The sequence below is a fragment of the Dipodomys merriami genome, unplaced genomic scaffold (genome assembly GCF_024711535.1).
Source record: "Dipodomys merriami isolate MVZ:Mamm:240054 unplaced genomic scaffold, mDipMer1.0.p SCAF_9, whole genome shotgun sequence".
Taxonomy (NCBI): domain Eukaryota; kingdom Metazoa; phylum Chordata; class Mammalia; order Rodentia; family Heteromyidae; genus Dipodomys; species Dipodomys merriami.
In genome coordinates this window covers 11,461,751-11,484,277 of record NW_027206512.1, presented here as the reverse complement: position 1 = coordinate 11,484,277, position 22,527 = coordinate 11,461,751, and the positions used below count along the sequence as shown (strand labels likewise).

The 22,527-nt window shown below is 36.5% G+C and overlaps 1 protein-coding gene across 7 annotated transcripts in view; it reads left to right on the top strand.

Annotated features, from left to right (window-relative positions):
- Ptpn13 (protein tyrosine phosphatase non-receptor type 13) overlaps positions 1-22,527 on the top strand; it is a 196,635-nt gene that overhangs the window by 62,031 nt on the left and 112,077 nt on the right. For 6 of the 7 annotated variants that reach the window (XM_070012346.1, XM_070012345.1, XM_070012347.1 and 3 more), the window contains exons 6-7: positions 3,203-3,290; positions 15,887-16,453. In XM_070012346.1, coding sequence (XP_069868447.1) covers positions 3,203-3,290; positions 15,887-16,453 — 655 coding nt within the window. The remainder of the gene's footprint in view (positions 1-3,202; positions 3,291-15,886; positions 16,454-22,527) is intronic. The other variant, XM_070012349.1, reaches the window with a different exon arrangement.

Below are 22,527 nucleotides of genomic sequence, written 5' to 3'. Positions count from 1 at the left end.
AGCAGAGTATGTTTGGGGAATGGTAATAAATTTGGCATGGATATACTGGGGGTTGTTCAGTGGGAGAGAAGAATTGAAGAGACAATTGGAATCTGCAGGTAGAGAGAACCTTTCTTGATAAAGGCAATTTTACTTTTACGGAGTATAATAACACTTCCCTCATTTTTCATTGCTCTTTTCAGGCTTCTGGACAGAAGCAGCTCCAGCAGCTATATCTTATTGCAGACCCTGTGCTACATGGTTTATTTGTATTATCACGTTAATTCGTCTTAACAACCCCTTCCTAAAAACATGCTTTTTTCTCCTTTAAAGATGATGAAACTAAAGCTTAATTAGATAATTTGTCTGCAGCCACTCACATGGCAAATAGACAGCTTACTTGTCTTGTTTCTCCCAATATTGTAGAATTTTTTCCTTGGATTTATTCATCTATCAAACAGGGATATTGGTACATGTCATCCGTACATACTACTGAACATTACTAAAGATAATTTTCAGGGTTGAGCTTCTTTAAGGTCCTTACAAATTTCTTTGCTATTTTTCAATTTACCTGTAGTATGAAACTAATAATATCTACCACATGAGGTTGTGTGTGGATTAAATAAAATTTTCAAGCCCTTCAGGCAGTGCTTGGGACATAGTAACTATCCAATAAGAGTTCAATAACTATTATTGATCCCTGCCTCAGAGCAGGTATTCCCAAATATGCAGGATATTCACTATGTCTTCGGTTACCAACAATACAGTATAATCTATACTAATGTCATAGATGCAGTTCAAGAATACTATATTTAGGCAACAGAATGCTTGAGCCTTGAATATACTACTTTTGATAGGTTTCTAATTCATACTCATTCATATTCAAATTTCAGTAAGAAAAGGATAAAAGGGAATGTGTCAGTATGCTGGAGTCTATCCAAACATACAAGAATGTATTCATGTCCTTGGTACTAGGTTTAAGCAATTACTCTTTACCATTCTTGCTGCTTCTACTTTGTATGTCAATGTTATTACTATTCAGCTGTCTGAAAAAAAAACATTGTCCTAACTGTTAGGTTTTTAAAAAGAGGTAGCCGAGTAAGAACCACACCATGCATGTGGTATTCAGGTAAGGGGTAGGTTTATTCATCGTTTCGGCTGGCACCAGGACATCTTGGTCCTCCACGTGGTGGGGAAAGGCCTGGGAAAGAGAGCTGAGAGAGCCAGGAAAGAGAGAGAAAAGAACTAAAAAAGAGAGAAAAGAGCTAGAAAAGAGAGTGTCTGGGAAAGATGGGAAAGAGATAGATAGCTAGGAAAGAGAAGAGAGCTGGGAAAGAGAAGAGAAGGAAAGAGCTGAGAAAGAGCTAGAAAAGAGCAGAGAGAGCTCGTCTGGGCCCGGGCTAGGCCTTATCTAGGATATGGGTGGAGAAAGGTGTGGCCATATCAAATTCAGATGTGACCTCACCTGGTGCAGATATGACCTCTTCCAGGTGTCCCAGTTGCCTAGGTAACACAGATACTGGGTGGAGACTTTGCTGCAAGGAGGGTGGAGTCTGCTAGCCATCCTGGAGCGGACCTTACACTAACTTTCCATTTCTTAGAATGTGAAATTTGAACTAATTTGACATGGTTTACTTTAAACAAATAATCCTTGGGTAAAGCTATTGACATGTAAGACTAACAAAACATTTAATTATTGAAAAGACCCAAAAGAGCATGGATGCTGGCCACCAGTGGCTCATGCCTGGAATACTAACTACTTAGGAGGCTGCGATGTGAGGATTGTCGTTCAATACCAACCCGGCAGGAAGTCTGTGAGACCAGTTTAACAAACAAAACCATGCAGAAACCACACACGGAAGTGTAGCTGTGTTTCAACTGGTAGAGCATGAGCCTTAAGCAAAATAATTTAGGAATGGGGCCCAGGCCTTGAGTATAAGCCCTAGGATCAGCACTAAAAAGAGCATTGACGGAAGATGCTGATGGCTCACCCTTGTAATCCTATCTACTCAGGAGCCTGAGATCTGAGGATGGAGGTTTGAAGCAGACAAGCAGAGAAATCTTAAAGACTCGTAATTCCATTTAACTAGCAAAAGCCAGAAGTGAAGGCATGTTTCAAGTGGTAGTGCATCAGCCTTGAGCAAAACAAAGCTAAGTAAGAGCTTGAGGCTCTGAGTTCAAGCCATACTACTAGCACAAGAAGAAAAAAATTGAAATCTGTCATGGTCAGTGTGTCCATACAAATAATTCTGGCACGTAAGATCTAAAAAATATTTCTTTTCTTTTTTTTTTTAAATGCTAGTCCTGGGCTTGAATTTAGGGCCTAGGCACTATCCTTGAGCTTCTTTTAGCTCAAGGCTAGCACTCTACCACTTGAGCCACAGTGCCACTTCCAGCCTTTTCTGTTTATGTGGTGCTGAGGAATTGAACCCAGAGCTTCATGCATGCTAGGCAAGCACTCTACCACTAAGCCAGATTCCCAGCCTCTAAAACATGTTTCTTTAAATAATAGCTTCAGTGAATGGTTACAATCAATATAAAAACTAAAATAATTAGAAATTTTTATAAAATTTATTCTTAATTAACTTTAAGTAGTTGTACAAAGAAATTTGAATTCAATGTATCAGTTATGAGTACAATACACCTTTGTGTTTTTTTTTTTTTTTTTTTTTTTTGGTCCTGTCGTGGGGCCTGAACTCTGGGCCTGGGCGCTGTCCCTCAGCTCTTCAGCTCAAGGCTAGCACTCTACCACTTGAGCCACAGCGCCACTTCTGGCTTTTTTTTTCTTATGTGGTGCTGAGGAATCGAACCCAGGGCCTCGAGCATGCAAGTCAAGTGCTCTACCACTGAGCCACCTTCCCAGCCCCAATACACCTTTGTTTTAAAATTTTAAAACTTAGAGATGAAAGTAGTTGGGAAAAAAGAACATTTTGAGTTTACTGTTTTAAAATATAATTCATTTTAACTACAACTTTAATATAGTTAACTGTGTACCTAGGTAACAAATTACTATTTAGTAATTGTTTCTTGCCTTTTAATTTCCTGAAATGAATTGGCCAGTACTTATCTACATAAATCTCTTAGTCAAGGAATACAAATGACAAGATAGTCTCTTTCCTTAATGCTGATGCCTCCAAAACTAATTAGTGTCATTCTGTAGGCAATTATTGTAAAAACAAGAGAGATTCTTTGTCAAATTTGATTTTTGATTACCTGTGTACAGATGGATCAGCTTTCCTGTAACAATGAGCAAAAGTCTGACCGAAGCCAAGCTATTCGGGACCGTTTGAGAGGAAAAGGATTACCAACAGGTAAGAATACTGTAGAAGTTTTAAGACTTTAATCTCATTCTATTGTTTATAAAACTAATACTTACCTGACTTGGAAATCTAATAGTTATTACTATGATGAGCTAGAACATTAGGATGTGAAGTGAGGGTAGGGAAGCCAACATAAATACTAGCTGCATGATAAATAAATTCATTCATGGTAGGTAGAAAGCATTTCATATCAGGACTCCCACAATAAATTATTTCCCCTTCCAACCTTGTTTTATCAATAACATCATCACATATTCAGTTTGTCATAGCTTTTATATAACAAACAATATGTTTTAAAGCATGACTAAATTACATATATAATATAAACTTATATATATATGAAATGAAACATCACTGAAACCAAAACATTTCAGAGATTAACATTGTTTCCATGTGCTGATATTTTCTTTTTTAAATGCTAGTGACAACCCACTAAATTGCTTTTATGACTAACTAATCACATAACTTGTACTTACTGCCTTAACCTAACAATACTTAAGAATTCAGACAAATAATGAGTAGTGGTTTTGTTATTTGCCAAAGCATTATATAAGTCCTATAATAATTATCCTGGAGATTTAAGAGAAATGCATGGAAATTCCAAATATTGACATTTCCAAATATAAAAGCAGAATATATAGAATTTCACAAAGCTGAATTTTTTATTTTGTTCATTGACTTCTTTTTGAACTACTTAAAGCAGTATTGAAAATCATGATTTACATAAACATTAACAAAAATATTTTGTGGGTAAATATTTTTTATACTCTTAAATTTTGGGTGACGCAAGATGCAAATGTAGAAATGTGTTCTAATTGTTATTATATAATAAAATAGATAAAAAGTCAACATCTAATTTTTAATCTGGCAAATAACATACAACTCTCTTATTTTAAAATTCTATGAGAAACTCCATGTGAAAATTAAATAGACATTTGATTGGCTGGACCAGATATTTTGCAGAGGTGAAATCTCTTATCTGAGAAAGAAGAATGTGCCTTAAACAAGTGTATTGCTTATCTTGAGAGTTAAAGAAAGGCAGTAAAATTTGGACTGATTCTTTAATGACACAGTTAGTTAAATGTCTGTTTTAGTGCTCCTTTTATTTATTGTGAATAAAGACTACTTTTGCATTGAGATAAAGCTGCTTCTGAATAGATTTTCTATTCTTTCTCTTTAAATTATTTTTATTTGAAAATGCTAAAAACAAAAAATTACTATATTCTGATAATTGCCTATTCTGACATATTTGTTATTAGTTTATATGTGAATAAAAAATACAGGATGAGCTTTGTCTAACTTTTCAGATTGTTTTGATATTAAGTACAGTATTTTAGTCCCTTTTCCCAAGTGTTTGTTTTTACCATATTTCATATGTTTATTTATTTCCTGTTTATATGGAAACATTTTCTTATAGATAAAAATGTATTTCCTGTTATACAGTAGTAGGATTTGAGATAAGATAGAAATTATGAGTAGAACCTTGCTGCTAAAAATAACAGCAGGTTGTTTACCCATCAAGTTTCCAGTCACTCTCCTGTTTAGAATGAGATAATAGCAAAGGGTTGATAAATGTCAGACATAAGGACCACTTACACAAGTAAAACATTAAAGTACACTATTTTCTTCTTTACCCTCTTTACCTCTTTGCTCCATATCCTCTCTCCTCCCTTTCTTCACATTTCCTTTTTCTCTCTTTCCCTTCTTCTCTCCCTCTTTCCTCTCTCCCTCCATTTTTCTTGCCCTCTACTTTCCCCTCATTTCCACTTTCCTTTCTCCCTTTTTCTTTCTCTTTACTGTTATCTGTAATCGCTTTCTGACATTCTCTATCATCTCCTACTACTATTAATTGACTATTTTATGGAATTGAAGTTTATTTGCTTATTGTTTGCAATACATAATTTTGTATTTTTTTTCTTTTTCTTGTTGGTCGTAGGGTTTGAACTCTGGGCCTGGGCGCTGTCTCTTCAGCTCAAGGCTAATGCTCTACCACTTGAGCCACAGTGCCACTTCCAGTTTTCTGGTGGTTTATTGGAGATAAGAGTCTCACATACTTTCCTGCCTGGGCTGGCTTTAAACCGCGATCCTCAGATCTCAGCCTCCTGACTAGCTAGGATTACAGGCATGAGCCACTGGCACCTGGCCTAATTTTGTATTTTTAAGGATTAGTTTTTATAACTTGATTTTGCTTAAAAAAAAACAAAACAAAACTGTTGATGGATAGATACAAGACTTATTCTATCCCATCATCAGTTTATAAAATAGCACATTTGCCATAGCTTACTAAAATTTGAAGATTATCAAGTATTAACATAGATTGTTTAGATTATATTACTTTCAGGTACAGAACCATAGCATCATATAAGTAATTACTGTAAAGTATTTTAGAGATGATAGAAATTGAACTGGATCTGTACCCACTCTATAATTTCTTTCTTCTTAGTACTAGTGTTTTAACTCAGGGCCAGGGACTGTCTCTTAGCTTCTTTGCTTAAGTTTAGTGCTCTACCACTTGAGCCACATCTTCTGCCTATATAACATCTTGATTCTCAGACTTTTTACCTATGTACATACTCTCAAAATATAGTTGTTAAGCCTTCTGAATATGTAGATCCTAGAAATAGGGAAAACTCTATAACAGATTATCCATTGGATTTATTCTAATATTCTGTTATTATATACCAGAGTCTATCAGAGAATAAAATCTCTTATATCTAAACTTAAGAGAATGTTTAAGGAATTACAGTTAGTCTCAGAATAAACCAGCATTTGTTTCTTTGTATTTTTATGTAGAATTAGAAGTTGTTTGGATCAACTTTGACAGAAGAGTATTTGTCATATCTTCTTAGCCAGTGCTTCCACAGAAGTAATAGTAGTGCAGAGGAACACTTTTTAATTTGCCATTTGCAAATATATAAATCCTCTTTTCAAGGACAGAAGTATACTAAGCATAACCACTACTAAGTAGAAACAATTATCAGCTAATAGTCATATACTAATTTAAGGAGTTTGAGACTGAAATGAAAAAGAAGTATTCTTCTATGAAATTGACATTACTTTCTAGGGCACAAATAGTCCATTCTTGCTGGTGACTTTCAGCAAAGCAACCTGTTCTATATTGCTTGCAAAGCATTCTCTTCAGTGTGCACCCAACTTAAACATTTATGTGGTGAAAGACTTAGTTTATTAGGTTCCTCACCAATGAAGAAACATCAAGATGGGTAGTGAGATACAGAATTAGATTAAAAGAAATAAACAAATTTAAGAATAATGCCTTATTATATTTAGTAGTTTAGTTGTTCAAATAGAATTTAAGAAAATCTTCCATCTATGACTAAATGACCTTAAAAGATGTCTCCTTATATCTTACCTCTGAAGTCTATTCAGAAGATAAAGCTAACTTAGTGGGCTGTCTACCCCTCCTTTGTTACTTAATACTGCCAGTGCTGATAAAATGGCTTCCCTAAGCAGAAAGAAATCAAACATTTCCTGCCAACTGCAGAACCCTACACCACATGAGATCAGCATGATAGCAGTTCAGAACCTGGCTGTATTGACAATCTCATGTTTCTTATTTTATGTACTTGAACACATCTGTGAAGACAGATGGGGAATTGAACCACTTAATACTGAAATATCATATCAGTATTTCAAAGCTAATTTCTAGAGATGATGTGAATTTTTGAGTCTCTGTGTGAGGGGAAGGGTAAACGATGATGTTCATGACATCCAACTAAGGATAATGTTAATTACACATAACAAAAATAGTTACAATACAATGGACATTGTTAAGGAAGATTTTTTTTCCAGTTTAAAATAAATGGGGGAAGTGCTGCTGTGGCTCAAGTGGTAGAGCGCTCACCCTGAGCTGAGGAGCACAAGGACAGCGCCCTAGCCCAGAGGTCAAGCCCCACGACCGACAAAATAAATGAATAAATAAGTAAAATAAATGGGACATGTTCTATTATAAAAGTATTTTATGTTCTTAAAATCTATTATTTGTTCTCCCTGTATGATAATCTATTTAGATACTTAGCTATTACAAGCTATAATTCTCTAGAAAGAAAATGTTTATGATTTAATTTTAAATTTGGATGCTTAAAATTGTGTCTAATCTAATGCTGTATGTAAACTACCTTCTGAAGTCAGAGCTCCTCCCCAAGAGGTGGAAAATTCACTTACAGTCACATTTTTGCTCTTTTGAACAATGTGATACTTTTATTAATGTATTTAAAACTTTTTTTAAAAGAGATTTTCCAATATCTAGTTTCATTATTTTCTCTCAAAACAACTCTCCCACCCCCAGTAGATAATTATGTGCTTAGGAAGGAAAGCAAAGCAGAAATAGAAAAGAGAGGCAAGGGTAACATGGGTCATAAAGAAACATACTCATTATCTTACTTATGTAACTGTAACCCCTCTATACATCACCTTTACAATAATAGTTTTAAAAAGACAAAAAGAAAAGGGAGGCTTTTTTTGTCAGTCATGGGGCTTGAACTCTGGGCCTGGGCACTGTCCCTCAGCTCTTCAGCTCAAGGCGAGCACTCTACCACTTGAGCCACAGCGCCACTTCCGGTTTTCTAGTGAGCTCGCTTTGAACCCAGATCCTCAGATCTCAGCCTCCTGAGTAGATAGGATTACAGGCGTGAGACAGAATTTAAGAGCTCAAAATAACTCATATAGGTTAGTTCACTAATAGTATCGTTGCTTTAAAAATGTATAATAGGGGGGCTGGGAAGGTGGCTCAGTGGTAGAGCGCCTGCCTTGCATTTATGAGGCTGCATGCATGAGGCCCCAGGTTCGATTCCTCAGCACCACATAAGCAGAAAAAAAAAAAAGCCAGAAGTGGGGCTGTGGCTCAAGGGGTAGAGCTGAAGAGCTGAGGGACAGCACTAAGGCCCAGAGTTCAGGCCCCACAACTGAACACCCCCCCAAAAAAAAAATGTATAATAGGTTATTTCCATGTTTTGAAGATAACTGAATGGAGAAACAGGAAATTGAGTGGCTTTTACAAGATTCTAGATTGAATAGAAAACTAAAATTAAAACACAGATCTTTTGATAGCTATAAACAATGCTATTTTAAATTGGTATTAAAAGTTTTTAAATATTTCATAGTCCATTTTATTACTGTTCTTTTGAATCTACTTTATTAGAACTGGAATACAAAACAAATCAGACATGGTCTGTATGTTTTTATTCCAGTTGAGAGTAGGGGAAGCTAATGGGAGTAATGACAGATACATATATATACAAATACATATATATGTATATGATTGTTTTTATACACAGAGACAAAACAGACTCAGCATGCTTTGTGAGTACAAAATAATAGGGGAAATACCAAAAAATGTGCCTTCTGCCTGAAATAATTTGAGTAGCTCCTTTTTTTTTTCAAATTTTTTATTGTGATTAAGTGGTTACATAATTTTCCTAATTTCACAGTATTGTGGGATAGTGATGCTCAGTTAAAGTCACAAACACATTCTGACTTTTAATTTGAGTAGTTCTAATGGCAGTGCTTTCATCCAAAAATATTAACATAATTCCTTGTGATCAAAATGGATAGTGATCGTAGCTATTTAATGATTCTAACACTATTATTTATCTGTTAAGTAAAATAATTCAGGTAGCCTGTACACATACTTAGAAAGCTTTGGAAAGTAGTTATATGCAAATTATTAAGTAACACTAAATTTAACAATAATCCTTAATCTTTACTTTTTTTTTTTTTTTTTTTTTTTGCCAGTCCTGAGGTTTGAAGTCTAGGCCTGGATCCTGTCCTGAGCTCCTTTTGTTCAAAGCTAGCACTCTACCACTTGACCTACAGCACCACTTCCAGCTTTTTCTGTGTAGTTTATTGGAGATAAGAGTCTCATGGGCTTTCTTACCCAGGCTGGCTTCCAACCTTGATCCTCAGATCTCAGCTCCTTGAGTTACTAGAATTATAGGCATGAGCCTCAGGCATCCAACTTTGATCTTCACTATTATAGTTGGATTAAGAATCAAATAAATATGAACCCAGAATTTCATTTCTTTTTCCTTGTATGGCCAGGTTCTACATTTGAGTTTTCCTTTGGAGTTACAATATTAGTGAATTTTTCCCTAATACTTGAGCAACATGAAACAACTATAACGCGTTGAATCATTACTTTATGTATTATTACTTTATTTAGTAACATTTGTAAATTCAGGACTTATTATTATAAGTAGTGTGGATTTTATTTTGTTTATTGGTGGTACTATGATTAAAGCTCAAGTCTCCAGTAGAGGAGAAAGAAAAGATGAAAAATAAAAATGAACAATCCAAGAGGAACTAGAGGGAAACCAAGCTTGTAAAAAGAGGAAAGTGGTTCAGTAAGGAATTATCAGTTATTGTCTAGAAGTAAGATTTAAGAAAGGATGAAATAAAAGCATCCACTGACTTTCACAACATGGAGGTCATAGGTGATACTGAGGGATTCCCAGTCATGGAGTAATTAAAAGCTATCTAAAGCAGGTAGAAGAAGGAATGGGAAGACATTGGAGACAACAGTAGCTAAAAGGAAATGTGGAAATAAAGGAGGAACTGGTTTGGTTTGTTTATGAAGAGATTATATTTGAAGCAAATGATTCAGTAAAAAGGGGAAATAGCCAGGCACCAGTGGCTTACACCTGTAATCCTAGCTACTCAGGAGGCTGAGATCTGATCAAAGCCAGATCAAAGCCAGCACCGGCAGAAAAGACTGATACTCATCTCCAATAAACTACTCCAAAAGAGGCAGAAGTGGCTCTGTGGCTCAAGTGGTAGAGCGCTAGCCTTGAGCACAAAGAGGCTGAGAGACAGCACCCAGGCCCTGAGTTCAAGCACCAGGACATGCAGAAATAAGGGCAGGGGTGAGGGTAGTGGAGATATAATCAGATAGCAGCAATGTTAACCACAAAATCAAATTAATTGGAAAAGTAAAAAGAATTCATATTGGGGACTGGCCTTCAGTGGGTAGGAAATCTCATGCGTTGAGATGACAGGAAAAAAAAATCTGTGGACACAGGTAGATTATGTAGAATTAGTCATGGAAAGATGAGACAGCACTACTCAGACAGCTACTCAGACAGCTTCTTTTTCCTTGGTGGAATATGAGACAGGGTCATCATCTAAATGAGCAATGAATTAAGGTAAGAAATTTATGAAGAATGAGGAAAAATGAAAATTGCTGTGGAGAGTGAATGAACTTACTGGTAGCACATGGTATTGATTATATAAATGTGTATTTATTGTGTTGTCAGAATACCCATTTGTTTGAAATTTTTTTTCCCTGGGGGTACTGGAGTTTGAACTCAATGCATTACACATGCCAGCCTGGCACTCTATTACTTGAGTCAGTTCTGCCCTTTCCCAGTTAATTTTGGAGATGAAGTCTTGCCAACTTTTCTGCCCAGGCTGGCCTTGAGCTGTAATCCTCCAGACCTCAAGCTCTTAGGTAGCTAGGATTACAGGCATGAGCCAACTTGTGCCCAACCACTTCTTAGAATTGGTTTCTTAAGTTTTGACTAGCTATTCATAGACAAGGCATGGTGTGTGTGGGGGAAGCAGGAAGGCATACAGTGGCCTTTATGATTCTGAATTCTTTCAGTTAGTACATCTTAAGTGAATTTCATCAATATGTAAAAATAGCACTATTTCTTTTTTTTTGTAATTTAATTTAATTTTATTTGTGAACATACTGTACAGAGGGGTTACAATTACATGGGCAGGATAATGCATACATTTCTTACCAAGCATTGCAGCCTCCTCCTTTGTTTACCCTTCACATCCCTTCCCAGTCTCCCCCCTCCCAATCCCAATCCTCCCCCCCCCACCCGCACCGACGTAAAGCTCGTTTTGGACATGACAACTTGTATTTCTCATTGTTGCAACAGGTCCTCCTGTATCCTTAAACGACTTGTTTTTCCCCATCTCCTCCACAAGTTAAACTGACATCAAATATAGTGAAAGCAGGGGTTATACTGTGGGGGAGGGACATACAAAGCAACAAAAAAATAATCTTATAAATGCGTTAGAAACACATGCATGAAAGAAAAAAAACATTAAAATACATATCTAAGGGTTCATTTTCTTAACATCACATTATCTGACCTTTTCCGCTTGACTCATACATATACTAGATATTGCAAATAAGGGAAACCATGGGACCTATGTTTCTTTGGGCCTGGCTTACTTCACTTAATATAATTTTTTCCAAGTTTTTCCATTTCCTAACAAATGGGGCAATGTCATTCTTTCTGATGGAGGCATAGAATTCCATTGTGTATATATATCACATTTTCTTGATCCATTCATCTACTGAGGGGCATCTGGGTTGGTTCCATATCTTAGCTATGGTAAATAATGCAGCAATAAACATAGTTGTGCTGGTAGCTTTACTGTGGTCTTGTTTGTAAACATTTGGGTAAATGCCCAAAAGTGGGATTGCTGGGTCATAGGGGAGCTCTATGTGAAGTCTTTTGAGGAACCTCCATACTGCTTTCCAAAGTGGTTGAACAAGTTTACATTCCCACCAACAATGAAGTAAGGTTCCTTTCTGTCCACATCCCTTCCAGCATCTGTTGTTGTTAGAGTTCTTGATTTTTGCCATTCTAACTGGAGTGAGGTGGTATCTCAATGTTGTTTTGATTTGCATTTCTTTTATGGCTAGGGATGTTGAGCATTTCTTCATGTGTCTATTGGCCATCCTTCTTTCTTCTTCAGAGAAGTTTCTCTTTAAGTCTTTCGCCCACTTATTTATTGGGGAGTTGTTTCTTTGAGGAATTGTTGGGGGATTTAATTTTTTGAGTTCCAAGTATATTTTAGATATGAGACCCTTGTCTGTTGTATGGCTAGTAAAGATCTTCTCCCAATCCGTGGGCTTTCTATTGATCTTGCTAGCTATGTCCTTTGCCGTGCTGAAGCTCTGCAACTTATTGAAAGAAATTCTTGCCTTTTGTTCTTGAAGCTGATCTTGGGGCTCAAACTGAGGCCCTAGGTTCTGTCCCTGAGCTTTTTTGCTCAAGGCTAGCACTCTAGAACTTGAGGCCCAACTTCACTTCTGGGTTTTGGGGTTGTTAATTGGTGATAAGAGTCTCACAGACTTCCTCCCTGGACTAGCTTCAAACCATAATCCTCAGATCTCACCCTTCTGAGCAGCTAGGATTATGTGTGAGCCACCAGTGCCCATCTGGTCTGCCCTGCTGAAATGTGGATTGTGAAAGATTGTAACTGACCCCTATATCCTGTAATACTGTATAGTGTACTTCAGTTTTTGAGATATAGTAGATTAGAAGCTAGAGTCTATGATATGTTCAGATGTAGTTGTTGTTTATATATGATGTTGTTTATTATATGCCTCCACATGAGTATTATCTGTACTTGACTGACTATCGATAGATCTTTGTTCAGAGGAAGATGGAGTATAAGGAAAGCACAAAGTTTGAATATAATCCTCAAGTAAGCAATTATTCGTTGCCATTTTGAAATGAATCTCCTTTTCCTAAGTTTTTTGTTTTGTCTTTGTTTTTTGATTTTGGTGCCAGTCCTGGAACTCGGGGCCTGTGCACTATCCCTGAGCTTTTGCTCAAGGCTAGTGCTCTACTACTTGAACCACAGCTCCACTTTTTTTTTGCCAGTCCTGGGGCTTGAACTCAGGGCCTGTGCACTGTCCCTGGGCTTTTGCTTAAGGCTAGTGCTCTACTACTTGAATCACAGCTTCACTTTCTTTTAATTTTACCAGTTCTAGGGCTTGAACTCAGGGCCTGGGCACTGTCTGTGAGCTTCTTTTTGCTCAAGGCTAGCATATTGCCACTTGAGCCACAGCGCCATGTCTGTTTTTTTCCTGTTTATGTGGTACTGAGGATTCGAATCCAGGGCTTCATGCATGCTAGGCAAGCATTCTACCACTAAGCCACAGTCCCAGCCCACAGCTACACTTTTTAGGTAGGGTTTTTATTTTTATTTATTTATGCATGCTAGGCAAGCACTCTACCACTAAGCCACAGTCCCAGCCCACAGCTACACTTTTGAGGTAGGGTTTTTATTTTTATTTATTTTTATTTTTTGTCTGTTGTGGAGCTTGAACTCTGGGCCTGGCCACTGTCCCTGAACTCTTTGGCTCTAAGCAGCACTCCACCACTGATCCAGAACACCACTTCCAGTTTTCTGGTGATTAAGTGGAGATAAGAGTCTTACAGCATTTCTTGCCTAAGCTAGCTTTGAACGGTGAATCTCAGATCTTAACCTCCCGAGTAGCTAGGATTAGAGGTGTGAGCCACCAGTGCCCAGCTTTTGGTAGTTTTAATGGACATGAGTCTCACACACTTTGCGGCTCTGGATGAGTTTGAACTGCCATCCTCAAATCTCAACCTCCTGAGTAGCTAGGATTACAGAGCTCCAAGTCTTGCTTGCTTGCCTGCCTGTCTGCCCTCCCTCCTCCTTTCCTTCCTTCCTTCTTTCCTTCCTTCCTTCCTTCCTTCCTGTCATCCTGGAGCTTGAACACTGGGCTTGGGCTCGTTCCCTGAATTCCTTTTGCTCAAGGCTAGCACTCTACCACTTTAACCACAGTGCCAATTCTAGTTTTTTCCTGTGATTAATTTGGGATTTGCCTGGGCTGGTTCCAATCCTTGATTCTCATGTCTCAGCCTCCTGAGTAGTTAGGATTACAGGCATGTCGGTGGACACCCAGCTTCTAAGGCTTGTTTGTTGGTTTTTTTAAAGATAAAATTTGTTGTCATGGAATTAAGGATTATAATTGTTATTCTGAAGAGGCAGTTAACAGCTTCAAATTAAGCAATTTGTTACTAGGAAGGTTTTAGTGTCATTACTCTACATTATATTGAGTAGATTCCTAGAATATCAAAGAGAAATCACAGAGTGCTGCACAGAGAATCAGTACTTATGGGCTAATTGGTTAATAACTATACTATACAATTATACAACTATACAATATTTTCCCACATTTTTTTTTTTTGGGGGTCTGGTCATGGGGCCTGAACTCTGGGCCTGGGCACTGTCCCTCAGCTCTAGGCTAGCGCTCTACCACTTGAGCCACAGCACCACTTCCAGCTTTTTTCTTTTTGCTTATGTGGTGCTGAGGAATTGAACCCAGGGCCTCATGCATGCAAGGCAAGTGCTCTACCACTGAGCCACCTTCCCAGCCCTCCCACATTTTTAAATAGCACAAATTACTATTTTATAAATCTTAAAATTCATATTTGAGTGGACATTTTGGTATATTTCAATGTATTTATAGACTGCTGCCTTAAAAACAAAGAGAGGCCCTAGTTTTAACTAAATCAAGTTTCAAAGAATAAGAATTGACATTTTATTCCAGTTGACAGATAATACACTATGTTCTAAATGGAAAAAAAATACTATGTAGTACTTGATGGTCTACCATGAAGAAATTTAGTATTCTTTTATAATTTAAATGAAATCAATCTTATTTTTACATACTACAAACATTTCTGAAGATGTATCTGATTATAATAAAATTTTGAATTTATGGCTGGATGCTAATAGCTTACGCCTATAATCCTAGCTACTCAGGAGGGTGATATCTGAGCAGTTTGAAGCCAGCCTGGTCAGAAAAGTTCATGAGACACTTATTTCCAATTAACCACCAGAAAACTGGAAGTGGAACTATGACTCTAGAGCAGAAAAGTTCAGGGTCCTCAGTTCAAGCCTCACAATCAACAACAACATTAAACAAAAAAACCCAAAAACCCCCCTTGAATTTATGAATTCTAAGTACTTATGGGTACCAATGGCCCATATCTGTAATCCTAGCTACTCAGAAGCCTGAGATAAGAAGATCAAGATTCTAAGCCAGCCTGGGCAGAAAATCAAGACATTCCATCTCCATTTAACCAGCACAATGCCACACAGTGAGTCATGGCTCAAGTTTAGAGCACAAGCAGAGAAAACAAGCTGATAAAAGTGCAAAGCCTTGACACATAGACACACACAATTTCAAGTACTATAGTACTATTTAAATATATTAAAAATTATACCACTTAAAAAAGTTCAATAAATATATTGCTTATTTAATAAGAGGCATTGCAGGAAGTGGTGCTGTGGCTCAAAGTGATAGAGTACTAGCTTTGAGTGAAAAAGCTGAAGGCAGCACCCAGGCCCTGAGTTCAAGCCCAATGGTCAACCAAGAAAAAAAAAAGAGAGAGAGAGAGAGTAAAAAAAGAAACATTGCACAGGGTATATATAGCTCAATGGTAGAAGTGTTTGTTGTTATTGTGTGGCAGTACTGAGGTTTAATCTCAGAATTCTCAGCTTTCTAGGCAGGTGCTCTATCAGTTGAGTTATGCTGCTAACCTAGTTCAATGATTAAGAGTACTTATACATACAAGTCCCTGGGTTTGATTTCCTAGCAGTACAAAAATAAAAAACAAAAACCAACATTTTTTGTATTTCCACTGTCATAATTGTTATCTCATTTCATCTCTGATTTCCCACTTGGAGAATTTAGAGAATTGCCACCACTTTCATTGTCAATAGTGGGTTGCCTTCCAGTTTATTTTCTAAAAAGTCTGTGCATACATGATAGATTCTTATCATTCCAGGAAGAAGCTCTACTTCTGATGTACTAGACATACACAAGGCTCCATTCTCTCATCAGACCTTTCTTAACAAAGGGCTTAGTAAATCTATGGGATTTCTGTCCATCAGAGACACACAAGATGAGGAAGATTATTTCAAGGACATTTTATCAGATAATAATTCTGGACATGAAGATTCTGAAAATATCTGCTCCCCTTACCAGTTCAAAACTAGCAGTCCACAAAAAAATGTTATCCCTGGCATTGAGGTACTTCCCAAGAAGAAAACTTGGGCTTCGTCCATGGACTTGCTTTGTACATCTGACAGAGACTTTTCCTCTGGAGAGACAGGCCAATATCAACTCTGTCACCCTGAGGCTGTAACAGGACGGACTTCAACTGTTCCTAGAAAAAGAGAGGCAAGATACTCTGATGGAAGCATAGCCTTGGATATCTTTGGTCCTCAGAAAAAGGATCCAGTATATCACAATCAAGAATTGCCCACCTCCTCTGCAATCTCAAGTGCTTTGGACCGAATTCGAGAGAGACAAAAGAAACTTCAGGCTCTGAGAGAAGCCATGAATGTAGAAGGTTAGTAATTTTGTGTATGTGTGAGACAGAATTGAACTAAACTATTTAAAATTCTATTTTGAAATAATAAAGGGTTATTAAGCCATTCCATAAGTCTTATTTCCATTGCCAAGCTTTTGTACCCAGGTTGACTTGTTCTCTGTCCAATTCTGTTCTCCATTCCACCAAAATCCTAGTCAGTCTATTGCTTTCCTAAGTCATCCCTACTAAACATGCCCAGTTCAGGCATTAAGTCTCTTACTATCTTCAGACTGAAACCTTTCAAAGGCAGGAGGCATGTTTTCAACTTGATTGGAAGCTTCACTAAATGATTGGTTCATGGAAATGAGGAGCAGCAAATAAAAATCAGCCACCCAGCCCAGCACCAGTGGCTCACGCTTATAATCCTATCTACTCAGGATGCTGAGGTCTGAGGATGGTGGTTTGAAGCCATCAGGGCAGAAAAGTCCCTGAAAGACACTTATCTTCCAGTTAACCACTCAAAAGTCAGAAGTAGTGCTGTGGCTCAAGCAGTAGAGCACTAGCCTGAGCACAAAGAGGCTCAGGGACAGTATCCAGGCCCTCAGTTCAAGCCCCATAACGAACCATAACAAAAAAAACAACAACAAAAAAATCGGTCAGTCACTCAGTGGGACAATAGTGTTGGGATAGGGCAGTGCTTTCAGATCACTAGTTTTATAGCACACAGTACCATGACATTACAGTTAGTGTGTCAGAAGTAAGTTGAATATATGTACCTAAAACCATAGTATCTAGTTTTGTAGTTTATTTATAGATTTAGTCAACTTATAGATTTAGAGTTCTTTATTCCATTTAGTATATCTGTGACCTTTAGCAGTTTAGTGATCTTCCCAAGTGTAAGTTATCCCATCTTTAAGAGTGGCCTGGTCCAAAATAGATTATTGTATAATGAGTGTTTAGTAATTAAACCAGTTGTATTTTTTTAGTGTGAGAAGCACAAAAACAGCTTTTGAAGTGATTCTTATTATTTTGGGGTAAAGCTGTGTTTCTAAAATAACTGGATTCACACGTACACAAACAATATCAAAAGTGACTATGGTCCTTAATTAAACTAAAAAGCACTAGAATATTCCTTTCAGTCAGCCAGGTTACAGGTTTGTTAAGGGTTTGTTTAGGAAACAAGAGTAGTTACAAAACTTTAATATGAAATAATACACAGGTTAATTAAAAATTCTTTCATCTGTTTGTACTAAAAATAGCTTCTATCGACAAGTTTAGAATAATCCATGTTTTGTTTACTCACCATATTACTTTTTAACTTTTAGAATTGTGATGGCTACAAGTAGGCACTCTCCTAGAAGTAGCTTAAAAGAAGAAACTCCTGGGGCTGGGAAGGTAGCTTAGTGATAGAGTGCTTGCCTTGCAAACTTGAGACTCTGGGTTCAATTCCTCAGCACCGCATAAACAGAAAAGGCCAGTGGTGGTGTTGTAGCTTAAGTGGTAGAATGCTTGCCTTGTGCTGAAAAGCTGAGGGACAGCTCCCAGGTTGAGTTCAAGCCCCATGACCAACCCCCCCCCCCCCAAAAAAAAAAAAAGCTGGGCCAGGGCAGGAAAGTTTGTGAGACTTTTATCTCCAGAAAACCAGAAGTGGCACTGTGGCTCAAGTGGTAGAATACTTGCCTTGAGCTGAAGAACTAAGAGACAACACCCAGGTCCAGAGTTCAAACCCCACGACCAAAAAAAAAAAAAAAAAAAAAAAAAGACATAACCTTAAAACAAAGAGACAATGGATCCTGTCTATAATCCTAGCTACTCAAGAGGCTGAGAAGAAGAATCAACTTTCAAGGCTTGCCTGAGAAAGAAAAGTTTGTGATATTATCTTGAAAATAACCTGCCAGAAGCAGGGTTGGAGGAGTAACTCAAGTGGCAAAGCCACTAGTCTTGCAAGTGCAAACCCCAGTACCATTAAAACAAAAAGAAGAAATTCTCATATCACATCATGTTTATGTAATATTACACAACAAATAGCATGTCATAACAATAATTCAAACTAGTCTAGCTAATTATGAATATGGTATATCAAAGACATTGATATAAAGAAATTATTCATTGTGAAAAATGAAAGTGATTCAAACATAAAATCATTATAATGGAAAACAAATAGGTATCTGTTAATCTAGGGGTTATTTCAAACACCTTAAGGATTGCGTGATATCTTTTCTTAAAAGATAAGTATTAAATGTGAAACCACAGTTTCTAATATTCTTGGGTTTTTGTTTGTTTGTTTGTTTTTATTGGTCATGGGGCTTGAACTCTGGGCCTGGGCACAGTCCCTGAGCTCTTCAGCTCAAGGCTAGTGCTGTACTTGAGCCACAGCACTACTTAGGGTTTTCTGAGTGATTTATTGGAGACAAGAGTTTCACAGACTTTCATGCCTGTGCTGGCCTTGAACTGAGTTGCCCACTTCTAACGTTCTTATGTGTTAATTTCAGAAGATCATTTGCTTTGGTGTTTGGCAAATCAATAATATGGATTAATAGATTAGGAAATCTTTTTTGCACTTGAGACTTGGTTTAAGAGTTAAATAGGAAAGAGCTCAGACATTTATAGAAAGATATTTGCTCTGATAAATTAAACTATAGTCAATTTAACATTTTGTTGAATTTTTGTTCAAAAGGTCATTAGTCACAGGGTATGACTCAAATGGTAAGAGTATTTGCTATGAAGCCCTGAGTTGAATTCCCAGTACCCCTCAAAAATAAAATAAATAGATAACCCAAACAGAAAAACTATTACAATATCATTTAGAAATTTAGAAAATTGAGATTTGTAAAGGAAATATAAACAAAGAAAAAGCTTTCTTTAAAGAATAAAATGTGCTTTGAATTATTTAATACATGACAGTTTTTATGCTGGAATATTTATTTGGTACTGCAAAGTTTTCAAAAGCATTTGCTGTCACAAAAAAAAGTATTGTACTGTTTCAGAAGATACTTTAACCACCACCTTCCCAATTAAGTAAACAAATAAAACATGAAAATGTGGTTTGGTATGGAAAACAAACATTGCTTTAAACAAAGCTCCATGATTAGATTGGTAAGGAGTAAATAATCACATTTGCTTTATACTAAAAGCATTATTTGAAAGAAATGTTTGAGGTTTGGTATTCAAAAGCAGTAATTCTTATTAGTTATTTAAACTGTTTGTAACTTGCTAGTTTTTTGGCTGTGGTTTTTCTAAAGTTTAGGTAATTTACATTAGCAATGCAAACAAAAGTGCAATTGTTAACATGAATATTTTAACTATTATGCAGGAAAAAATGGAAATAGGAAATATATTTAATTCTCATGAAAAATAGGCATCAGAGATCTTGTTCATATATGATAAATCAAGCAGAACAGTACAAGTTACAGCTATGTGTGGTTTACGTATTTTGTTCTAGATATCCATATTTTAAAACATCTGAAAATAAATAGCCCATACAGTTTTTATTATCTTTAGATTTGGTGGTTTGCTAATGGATTTCAATAGTTTTAGGATTAGTTAAGTTTTTAGAGCATGTTGTGTAAATATATTATTAGACTTGTTGAGATTTAATAACATACTATCACATAACTGGTTAATGATAAAATTTCTATCATTTGGAGATTAGAGATTTCCATTATGGATTTTCAGAATTCTGGTATAAAGATTTTCTACTTTATGTTACTTCAATTTTTAAATTGTTTTTAAGATGGGTTCTGAGGCTTGTGTTGTAGCTCATGGTGGAGTGTTTGCCTGTCAAGACTCAGTTCAAACCTCAGCATTGCAAAAAAATTACAGGAAAAAAAATACATTTTAGTGCTCTTTATCAACTAGCATAATAGAAACAGCTACATTTCAGCTTGTCCTTTTGAGTGTGTAAACACAGTCATTGAATCAATTGGTAACACTGTTTGTCTCTTAAACACAAACTATTTAGCCCTTTGCTTAGTCCACGTCTCATTCTCTTGAAAAGGACCTTTCCTAAATCACAGCATCTCCTTAGTTTCCATGAACTAGCCGACTCAGACAGAGGAGACTAAACCTAAATTTCATAGAGTTTGGAACTAGAAGGAATCTGGACACCATTTAAGCCATTTTCAAAGGCTTAAAAAAATAGACTAACTTGCCAACTGAGATACATAATTCATAACAGAACTGTATTTTGAATCATGACTTTTCTGTTTGCCATTCTGATTTCCAGCTGAGACCAAATGCATTTTTTTTTTGTACATTCTTGCTAAGATTTTTTTTCCTGCCTGGGAAGTTGGATATTCAGTTAATTACTGCACAAGCTCCTTGGGTCCCCTTAATAACATTATGTAATTTTTGTGCTCACTTCAACAGAATATATACTTAGATTGGAAGGGTAAGAGGAAAAAAAACTGTATAATTTTTTTTGTATGACATAGCAAAGCACTATGAAAGACTAAACACGAAACACCTGGTACTTTCTGCAATGCTTCATACTTTAAAGAGGTTAAGTGGAATACTATTGTGATACTGAGATGTGCTTCTACAATGGATCTTTATAGAGGATAATCCTATTGCTGATAAGGCAGTAAACTATCAAAACTCAGTGGTTGGAGTCCTGCCTTGTGGTACAATCCTGTAATCCCAGCTTCTTGATCGGCAAAAGAGACCTTATTTTAAAAACAAAAATGTAAAAGAATTAGGGGGTGTGGCTCAGTTGAGTGAATTCTTAACTGTAGGCCCTGAGTTTGATCTGTACTTGAACTAAAACTACTGAAACTAAACCAAATTAAAATAAATAAAATAAGATAAAGCAATAGTTGACATTGAGTTCTCTTCTTTGGAAACAGATTGTTCTCTACTCATATAAAATAGAAGGGAAAGGCTAGGAAGAAATATAATGGGCTTCTTTTGTGGAAACCAGTTTTAAATGTTGGTATCTCCCACCTTCCTGAACCCTCTGGTTTACTGCTAACCTTTCTTTTTTTTTTTTCACCTTAGCATACATAAGCCAGTCTCATTGTACTCTTTTCCATTCTTCTTTGTTCCAGCACTTTTTTTTCCCTATTTTCTTCTACTGGTTCTTAAGACCTGAAAACTGTTAAAATGAGTGACTGACAAGTTCAAGATGCCCTGCTAGTAGTTCTTTTGTTGGAAGCAGATTCCTCCTTATGAGATGGCCACTTGGAATCAGTAAATCAGTAATGTGAGTGGAACATGAGCTGCTTCCAACACCCTAGGTGGGGCCTTGGACTAGTATTTGCTTTCAGTAGTAGAAACTGCTCTGCATTCTGTATAGTACAGTAGTGTCAGAGATACAATGAAGAACAGATAAAGCTATTTTTTCCCAAAGTGGTTATGGTTAGATTTTTTTTTTTTAGCCAGTCTACATCATGTCAAAATTAATTATTGTTTGCTTCTTTCCAGAGTTCTGTCCTCTTGTAACCTAATTTTGTTCTGACATAACCTGTTAAAAGAGCTAAAAATGTGTTGTGTAACTAGAATTTGTGAATCCTTAAGTATATGAGCATGTTCTTATTATTGCACCACCTTAATATTTCATTTGGTAAGAGTAAATGTACAAGTTTACATTGTTATGGTTACATTTAAGAAAAGCAAGCAAGAGGATGCATTCATAATCCCTTTAGTTCCATGGAGATAACATTTGGTACAAAAATCATTTTTTATCCAAAACTACTAAAGATGAACTATTCCAAGTTTTATTTCTTTACCTTATTTTCCTTCCTGTAGGAAAAAGAAAGAAAAATTTATTTGGTTATTTTGAGTATGTTATCACCTAAAATTATTATTATTGTTATTATTATTATTTTATTTTGTTTTGCCAGTCCTGGGGCTTGAACTCTGGGCTTGGGTGCTCCCTCTGAGCTTCTTTTGCTCACGGTGAGTGCTCTAACACTTGGACCACAGTGCCACTTCTGGCTTTTTTTTAATAGATTATTGGAGATAAGAATCTCGTGGATTTTCCAGCCTGGGTTGGCTTTGAGTAATGATCCCTGGGTCTTAGCCTCCTAAGTAGTTAGGATTACTGGAGTGAGCCACTAGCACCACACCTACCTTTATTTAAAAATTCAACTTCTGTTTCATTCATATCAGTTCCA